At 44.4% G+C, this 10,000-nt stretch overlaps 1 protein-coding gene across 9 annotated transcripts in view; it reads right to left on the bottom strand.

Moving 5' to 3' along the window:
* Positions 1-10,000, bottom strand: part of nedd4l (NEDD4 like E3 ubiquitin protein ligase) — a 56,695-nt gene that overhangs the window by 12,126 nt on the left and 34,569 nt on the right. For 7 of the 9 annotated variants that reach the window (XM_058414758.1, XM_058414757.1, XM_058414756.1 and 4 more), the window contains 4 exons: positions 5,444-5,503; positions 4,842-4,943; positions 4,388-4,537; positions 2,770-2,967 (listed from right to left, as the gene is read on the bottom strand). In XM_058414758.1, the coding sequence (XP_058270741.1) occupies positions 2,770-2,967; positions 4,388-4,537; positions 4,842-4,943; positions 5,444-5,503 (510 nt within the window). The remainder of the gene's footprint in view (positions 1-2,769; positions 2,968-4,387; positions 4,538-4,841; positions 4,944-5,443; positions 5,504-10,000) is intronic. The other 2 variants (XM_058414751.1, XM_058414754.1) reach the window with 2 other exon arrangements.

Below are 10,000 nucleotides of genomic sequence, written 5' to 3' on the forward strand. Positions count from 1 at the left end.
GTGCGTGTGTATGTGCGCACTTTGTGTGTGTGTGTGTGTATGTGCGCACGTGTGTGTGTGTATGTGCGCACTTGTGTGTGTGCGCACGTGTGCGTGTGTATGTGCGCACTTGTGTGTGTGTGTGTGTGTGTATGTGCGCACGTGTGTGTGTGTATGTGCGCACGTGTGTGTGTGTGTGTGTGCGCACGTGTGTGTGTGTGTATGTGCGCACGTGTGTGTGTGTGTATGTGCGCACGTGTGTGTGTGTGTGTGTGCGCACGTGTGTGTGTGTATGTGCGCACGTGTGTGTGTGTGTGTGTGTATGTGCGCACGTGTGTGTGTGCGCACGTGTGTGTGTGTGCGCACGTGTGTGTGTGTGTGTATGTATGTGCGCACGTGTGTGTGTGTGTGTATGTGCGCACATGTGTGTGTGTGTGTGCGCACGTGTGCGTGTATGTGCGCACTTGTGTGTGTGCGCACGTGTGCGTGTGTATGTGCGCACTTGTGTGTGTGTGTGTGTGTGTATGTGCGCACGTGTGTGTGTGTATGTGCGCACGTGTGTGTGTGTGTATGTGCGCACGTGTGTGTGTGTGTGTGTGTATGTGCGCACGTGTGTGTGTGTATGTGCGCACGTGTGTGTGTGTATGTGCGCCGCGTGTGTAATGTATGCGCAGCGTGTGTGTGTGTGCGTGTGCGTGTGTATGTCGCACTTGTGTGTGTGTGTATGTGCGCCGCGTGTGTGTGTATGTGCGCACTTGTGTGTGTGTGTGTGCGTGTGTGTGTAGCTGTGTGTGTGTGCGTGTGCGCAGTGTGTGTATGTGCGTGTGTGTGTGTGTGTGTGTATGCGCCGCGTGTGTGTGTGTGTGTATGCGCGCGTGTGTGTGTATGTGCGCGCGTGTGTGTGTGTATGTCGCGTGTGTGTATGTATGTGCGCGCGTGTGTGTGTGTATGTGCGCCGCGTGTGTGTGTATGTGCGCCGCGTGTGTGTGTATGTGCGCATGTGTGTGTGTATGTGCGCGCGTGTGTATGTGTGCGTGTGTGTGTGTGTATGTGCGCCGCGTGTGTGTGTATGTGCGTGTGTGTGTATGTGCGCGTGTGTGTGTGTGTGTATGTGCGCGCGTGTGTGTGTGTGTATGTGCGCCGCGTGTGTGTGTGTGTGTGTATGTGCGCATGTGTGTATGTGCGCCGTGTGTGTATGTGCGTGTGTGTGTGTATGTGCGCGTGTGTGTGTGTATGTGCGTGTGTGTATGTGCGTGCGTGTGTATGTGCGTGCGCGTGTGTGTGTGTATGTGCGCACGTGTGTGTGTGTATGTGCGCACGTGTGTGTGTATGTGCGCACGTGTGTGTGTGTATGTGCGCACGTGTGTGTGTGTATGTGCGCACGTGTGTGTGTATGTGCGCACGTGTGTGTGTGTGTGCACGTGTGTGTGTGTGTATGTGCGCACGTGTGTGTGTGTGTATGTGCGCACGTGTGTGTGTGTATGTGCGCACGTGTGTGTGTGTATGTGCGCACGTGTGTGTGTATGTGCGCACGTGTGTGTGTGTGTATGTGCGCACGTGTGTGTGTGTGTATGTGCGCACGTGTGTGTGTGTGTGTATGTGCGCACGTGTGTGTGTGTGTATGTGCGCACGTGTGTGTGCACAGTCATGAAATCAGTAAGCTCCTCCATCTGTAGAATAACCAGCAAGAATGTGAGAGATGTCATAAGGCCTGACGTCACCAGTACCCTGACCACTGCTCAAAACACACACACACACACACACACACACAGTGATTCAAAACAAACAATTACGAGGCAATCAGTATGAACACACAGCAAACAAACAATAGCAGAGAAAATAAACATTAATTTCATCTGGTTTTAATTCAGACGTCGCAAAATGAACATTTTATTAAATCTGTTGCTGTGCGTTTGTTTACATAGTGGGCTGGTGTGTGTGTGTGTGTTTTCATGGGAGTTAAACATGAACATATCCAGCACAGGGTGTTTGTGCGTTTCTGGTTGATCAGCGTGGGAACGGCGCTCACACTGACCATCACCTGCTGACCTACACGCTGAGTAATGAAAAAAAACACAGCACCGGATGTGTGTGTGACATGGTAAAACACACACACACACACACTAACAGTGCCAAAACAAAATATTCCACTATATATATATATATATATATATATATATATATATATATATATATATATATATATATATATATATATATGTGTGTGTGTGTGTGTGTGTGTGTGTGTAGACAGAAGTGTGTATAGACAGATATAAAGGTCAAGATTTGAGACAAATCAGGTAAGAGGAGGGGGGGAAAGGGGGCGGGGCTTCCTGGCTAGTTCCATCACTACAAACACATTCATTCAGTCCAGGTTCGAATGTTGTTCGGATTTCACAGGAGGAGGAAAGAAGAGCGCTCTCCTGGAGTATGTTTAACTCTTAGAAGTCAAAGTGGTGTTATTTATTGGTGTTATTTATTCAGAAATGTTGGAAAGAGAAGTTTAAAAGTTTATGGAAGACAGATTTAGAGTGAAATCACTGAAGAAAAATCAAAGTCAAATGAAAACGTTACCATAGTAACGCAAAAACTGCTCGTCTGCCCGACTCGGATGTAATCAGCGTGAATAGTTTCTGAGAAGTTTAACTGTTTTAGGCGAATAACGGGGTGGTTGTTGCTGTTGCCATGGTTACGCTATTCTATACAGAGCTCCAACATCTGATTACATAACGACTCAGAACAGAACGATCACACAGGAATAGTGCTCTGGTGTGTGTGTCCACGTCTCACCCATGTGGTCGTCCTGCTGTTATGGTCGATGAAGAACGGCCGTCCGTTGGGGGCAATCCTCATCTCCCACCCCGGGGGCAGGAAGCTCTGAGTGACCTTGTGTTGAGATTTGGGTGAGCTGTAGGGCGAAGGCTGAGGCGACTGCGGGTTCGACAGCGTGTCCTTCACCACACGAGGAAGTGGCACACTATTGGCTCCCTGTGAAGTACAAACGGACAGAGACGTGTTCGGGGCTCTTATTACTACTATGCTGGCATGCTTTGCCCCGCCCACTTCACATGGCCCTGCCTCCTGATACTGTTCATCACAAACACTTGTCTATTAAAAAAATGAATCATTTCTGGGCGGTTTGCTGATGCGCCGCTGCCTGTGAGTGTGTTTTTGTGTGTTTTGTTTGAGCAGAGTGATGTGAAGCTTTCAGAAGCTGATTAAGAAGGACAGCGGATATGTGGAGGCTCTGAGTTTCTGTGAAGAACGAGACGTCGGTCCTGGCACGCGCTCGCTAGCAGCAAATGGCCGAGCAGCGCTGACGCCGAGGAACAGGTTTCACACAGCGGCCGGTGAAGGCCTTCTGCCAAGAAGGAGAGGAAAAAAAGGGTACGCATGCTGACTAGTGCGCACACACACACACACACACAGTGATGATGAATCAAACCTGATATGTACAACAGCTGCACAGATCACTTCATCACACACAGCAATGCACGATTTCATAATCACGCCCGAGGTCATGACCTTTAGGGCTCAAAATGACTGAAAACAAGAATCTGTGTAGAGAGAGCGAGAGCTTTAACTGCAGGTCAGAAAACAAAACACACTTTTCAATTTGCAAAAAGTTTGCCACCCTCCAAAAAAAAAAAAAAAAAGAAAAAAGAAAAAAGGAGGACCTTCTGCTCGTGTACCGGATTTATTTGGTGATTGAAGCAGATGAATTATTATTGTTTTTTTGGCTTCTCAGAGAAAGCAGTGTTAATCGGGGAGATAACGACACGGAAATCTGCTGGAACGTTAACAAAAAAAAAAAAGAGGACGGAAATCAATAGAAATTTGGTTAAATGGCTTGGAACAGATGAGGCAGGAAAATAGAGAGGATTCCTGATGACTGAATTAGATCTGTGTATCGAACCTGATGGATAGGAGGAAAAAAGATCAGAATTTGGCAAGTGAACATCACCAGAAGGAGAAAAGCAGAACCTGAGTTTTATTTCTTAATATTTAAATCAGCTTGTAAATAAGAACTACTGAACTACTACTGAAATTCTATTTATTTTAATTTATTATTCTGGATCATTAGAGGCTTGTTGTTCTGGCAGCTATACAGATAATAATAATAATAATAATAATAATAATAATAATAATAATAATAATAATAATAATAATAACGTGTGCTACATCCTGTTTATTTTTGGTCATTTGCAATCCTCCAAGGCCAGAGATCAGCCCCTAAACATTACCCGCAATGCCGTGTAAACGAGCCCTCAGTTTATCTCTACCTACAGAGAGTGATGCAGCGGAGCTTTATTAATTCCTTCAGGCAGATTCTCTGGTGGATCAGAGCGGATCAGACAGACAAGAGCTGAGAGGACAAGAAAGAGCTGGTCAGTCGTACGAGTCTCACCTCTGGAGGAGTGGACAGGGTGACGGTGGGGGAACTAAGGCTACGAGGTCGGCGCATTTGGGGTTCACTAAGATGACCGCTGGACGAAGGTGTGGTAGCTACAGCGCCTCCTACAGCTCCTGCAGGAGAACTGACTCCATCCTCAGTGTGCTAGCAGAGGGAAAAAAGGGACAGGAGGGGGTTAACATGAGCAACACACACACACAGTCATCATTTATTCTACACAAAGTCTTCTTCACACTATCACATGCTCTAACATACAGAAAAAAACAAACAGACAGAAAGAGAGAGATAGAGAGAGAGAGAGAGAGAGAGAGAGAGAGACAGAAAAACAATAAGATACAGATACAGAGACCAGACAGATATACAAGAGATAAGACTGTGAGAGAGAGAGAAAGAGAGAGAGAGAGAGACAGAGAGAGAGAGAGACAGTCAGAAAGTTGGTATGCTATACCTGGAGAATTGGGCGTGTCCACGTCGTGCTGCGGTTGTTGTGATTGACGTAATACGTTCGGCCCTTAGCGTCTTTTCTCTCCTCCCAACCTGATGGCAGGGACTGAAACAACACACACACACACACACACACACAATTAAACAGATGAACTCAGATTAAACCATGATGGAGGTTTCAGGAGCCACTGAAGCTGATCTGTCGCAGATGAGATCAGGAGAAGATGAAGAGCTGATACACACACACACACACACACACACACACACACAGCTCTGCTGCCTGGGCACCTGCGTTACAGATTCACGGTCATTATAAGCAGTGGAGAGTGAAGGTGATGATTGGGTTAGATACTGAAGTGCAATATTATTAATCCCCGCCTGAATGCCACACACACACACACACACCAAAACAACAACAACAACAACAAAAATCAACAACATAAAACATGAAGAGGCGTGACAACCCCAACACGTCACTACAAAAACCAACCGGAAAAAAAACCCAACCACAAAACAACAAAAATAAACAATAAATAAAAGAAACCAGAAGCGTGTGTGACAGAGCGAGGAGGAGGAGGAAGAGGAGGAGGAGGAAGAGTGTATTACCATGGGCTGCTCTACGCCTGTGACCGTTTGGGCTCGGGTTCGTCTGGACTGCGACGTCTGCTGACACACAACAGCTCAGTTACAGGACAGAGGCATCATGGGTAAGTAAGTGGGTAAGGAGTGTGTGTGTGTGTGTGTGTGTGAGAGAGAGAAAGAGAGAGATTAAGAAATATGTTCAATCAAAAGAGTGAATTTAAAGGGGCAGTGGAGATCAGTGACTGATTTCTTTTAGGACAGAAATAATAATCTCTGTATAGAAATAATAGACATATAGAAGTGGATTTAAAGGGATAGTAGAGGTCAGGAATGCTGGGTTTGTGAGAGGAATTAATAACAATTAAGTGTCATTAAGGACACTCTTGTGATCAGAGTGAAATTAAAGGGGCGGTGTATGAAACTGAACAGGGTGGGAGGTGAATCTGAGAGAACAGGAGTGACATTAAAGGGGAGGTGAAGATGATATTCATCACCGCGATGGAGTTAAAGGGGTGGCGGAGTGAGTGTGTGATTAGATTCCAGCTGAATGATGGAAGTCTGTATTCAGAGGGATGGAAAGAGCAGCGGAGGAGTGCAGAGTCGCTGGAAAAAAGAGAGAGACGGAGAGAGAGAGAGAAACAGAGACGGGGAGAGAGAGAGTGTGTGTATGAGAGTGAGTGAGAGAGAGAGAAACAGAGACGGGGAGAGAGAGAGTGTGTGTATGAGAGTGAGTGAGAGAGAGAAACAGAGACGGGGAGAGAGAGTGTGTGTGTATGAGAGTGAGTGAGAGAGAGAGAAACAGAGACGGGGAGAGAGAGTGTGTGTGTATGAGAGTGAGTGAGAGAGAGAGAAACAGAGACGGGGAGAGAGAGTGTGTGTGTATGAGAGTGAGTGAGAGAGAGAGAAACAGAGACGGGGAGAGAGAGTGTGTGTGTATGAGAGTGAGAGAGAGAGAGAGAGAGAGAGAGAGACAGAGAGAGTGTATGACAGTGAGTGAAAGAAAGAGAGTGAGAGAGAGAGACAGAGAGAGTGTATGAGATTGAGTGAAAGAGAATGACAGTGAGTGAGAGAGAAACAGAGTGAGAGTGAGAGAGAGACAGAGAAAGAGAGAGAGAGAGAGAGAGGGAGTGTATGAGATTGAGTGAAAGAGAATGACAGTGAGTGAGAGAGAAACAGAGTGAGAGTGAGAGAGAGACAGAGAAAGAGAGAGAGAGGGAGAGGGAGAGAGAGAGTGAGACAAGGGATGGAAAGAGCAGTGGAAGAGTGCAGAGTCACTGAATCAAGAAAAAGAGAAGAAAGAGTGAGAGGAATAAAAGTGTGAAGTCCGTGTATAAAAATTAGACAGTAGAGTGAGATTAGATTAGATTGTCTGAGGAGAGGAAGCCAGGTGTGTGTGTGTGTGTGTGTGTGTGTGTGTGTGTGTGTGTGTGTGTGATAACACTGTTATATCAAAGCTTAGAAATGGCTCCATCACAAAAAACACACCCACACTCACACTCACACACACACACACACACACCCACACACACACCCACACACACACCCCTTTCATTTCAACTCTAGGTAAAACTAACCCTCTGACTCCAGAGGAACAGGTTTAAATCCAGCAACAAAACACCAACGTGTGTTTTCTCAATGGACCTTTATTTATGTCAGCAATTTTCTCTCTCTCTCTCTGACACACACACACACACACACACACACAGTGTTCAGTGGAGGTATCATGAGTGTGTATTTTAGGAAATATAGATCATAGGAAATATAAATACTGTCTCAGTTCTGGATTTATGAATCGCACGAATCAGCAAGAAAGAAAGAAGACAAGAAAGGAGAAAGAGAGAAAGAAGGAGAAGAAGGACAGATGGAAAAGAAAAAGAAAAAAGTAAGGAGAAATGCAGGAGGAAGAGTAAAACAAAGAAGAGGAAGAAGAAAAAGAAGAAGAAGTGGACGTGGAGGATTAAGAGGAGGAATAAACGGAGGAATAAACGGAAAAAGACGAATACAAGAAAGATTAAAAGAAATTTTAAAAAGTAGAAGAAAAATGAGAAGAGATAGAGGTAGAAGAAAAAGAAGAAGAAGAAAAAATGGTAGATCATGATAAGGAGGAAGAATGAACAGAAAAGGAAGAACATGAGAAAGATTAAATAGTAGAAGAAAATGAGAAGAGAGATAGAAAAAGAAAGGCATGAAGAAGAAGAAGAAGAAGAAGAAGAAGAAGAAATGGTAGATCATGATTAGGAGGAAGAATAAAGAGAAAAGGAAGCCCATGAGAGAGTATATTCATCACTCTGCAGGTCCTGAGCCCATCAGCTCTGTGGGATCTTCACTGAATTCACAAACACCTCGAGAAGGAACCTGTTTACTGAGCGGTTCTCCAACAACACAGAACACTACGACAAGGACGTCCACTTCACATGACCTCATGGTCAGAATCAACCAAATATTAAACTGATTAAAACACAAGCACAACAACCAATTCAATTCAATTCAATTTATTTTGTATAGCGCCTTTTACAATGAACATTGTCTCAAAGCAGCTTTACAAAAGAAGAAAACAGAGAAAGGGGAGGGGAAAATGAAAAATAATAAAAAAAATAAATAAAAATAAATAAATAAATAAATAAATAAAGGAAGCACACAGCAGGACATCGCCAAAAACCCTGAGACTTTCTAGAAGATTCCAACAGGATTCCTCTGAAAGTTCTTCTCACACTCCAGGATCACTTTCAGTTTCAGAAGCTGATGAAAGTTGAGCTCATCTTACCTGCTGGCTGTGAGGACCACATTTCCTGTCCAGAACATAGCTGTGAAACACGCCGTGAGATTCTCCCAACATCCAAACACACCGAATTCCAGCAGCACCAAGACTGTGCTAACAGATAAGAGCGAATCTTCACCAAACTCCGGCGTGAAGGAGAACCATCCTCCCTCTCCCTGGAACCTGGAGTGTCTGAGTCACCGGCGAGTCCCGACACTTCCACTCCACCTTTCGAGATGTTTCTGCTCTTGCCTCAAAAATCCCTCCCAGCTAAATAATTCACACAACAGCTCAGCCACACCCCGACTTCCATGCCCCACCCTGCAGCCACGCCCACCTATAGCCACGTGTTTCATCTTCACCAGAGTCAAGAGACAAAGGAAGAAAAAAATGATGTTAGATCAGTCAGAATGCCGGATCTCTGATCTCACTTCGGAGCACAGAAACAGAAAAATAAATCTAACAAATATTTATACACTTTATATATATATATATATATATGTATAAAAATACTCTGAGCTCATTTTAAAACAAACACCAAATGTAGTGCTGACATTAGATATTTATGAGGAACCAGTAACACAGACCTGTACATTTTTCATTACTCAACATGGTTACTGACTACACACACACACACACCCCACATTCTTTTTCTGATGGATGTAAAGAGAATGATATACACCGATCAGCCATAACATTATGACCACCTGCCTAATATTGTGTTGGTCCCCCATGTTAGCAGCAGATCCTTTAAATCCTGTAAGTTGACCTCCATGGGCTCCACCTCACAATTTACCAGACTAAAAGGATACTTTTAATAGATACTGACCACTGCAGACCGGGAACACCCCACAAGAGCTGCAGTTTTGGAGATGCTCTGATCCAGTGGTCTAGCCATCACAGTTTGGCCCTTCATCAAACTCAAAGCTCAAATCCTTACACTTGTCCATTTTTCCTGCTTCTAACCTCAACTTTGAGGACAAAATGTTCACTTACTGCCTAATATATCCCACCCACTAACAGGTGCCATGATGATGCCATGATCATCAGTCTTACTCACTTCACCTCATAGTGGTCATAATGTTATGCCTGATCGGTATATTCATAATATATAAAAATAAAGATTTATGATACAAAGAAAAATTCTAGCCAGTTATAACCTCCAGCGTTTTTTCACGATGTAATTTTTTTAAACAATTTTAATTTCCTTGATGATTTTGTTACAGAAACATCACACTACAGCCAATAAAAAACGCAGAATTCGAAGGTAGTGCTGTTTGCTCTTATTGGTGGTTTTGGTTCCTCAGCACCGTTTCGCTCAAACCAATCAGAGCGCTTCGATACACTCACCAGGCAGAAACGTGTAAACATTACAGGAAAAGCACAAAACAGCAGCTCAGACTCCGCCCACTACCATTTCTAGAAACTCCACCCATTTATTCTCAGCTGGAAATGAAAGAAGTGTTGTGTGTGTTTATGTGTTAGTGTGTACAGACACACATACAGAAACACACTGATGTAGTATGTTTAGTGCTAACAAGCTTTCTGTCGAGTAAGACACGCCCCCTGGGGGTGTGGCATATAAACCTTCTACACAAATACAAGAGTAGTACAGGACGAATCCATAGGAGTCAAAAAAGTTAAAGAGATCAAATTTAAAACAAGAGTGTTTTTGTGTACAGTTACTTTCAGGGACCAAAGAGTTTGATTTCGGGAGAATTTGAAATTCCTGGTTTCGGGCGTCATCATCACCTGCATTTCTAAAAATAATGATGCAACATAAACATGTCACTTCCAGTTCTACAGACACGACCTGCCTACAT

This window comes from Hemibagrus wyckioides, linkage group LG18 (assembly GCF_019097595.1).
Source record: "Hemibagrus wyckioides isolate EC202008001 linkage group LG18, SWU_Hwy_1.0, whole genome shotgun sequence".
Taxonomy (NCBI): domain Eukaryota; kingdom Metazoa; phylum Chordata; class Actinopteri; order Siluriformes; family Bagridae; genus Hemibagrus; species Hemibagrus wyckioides.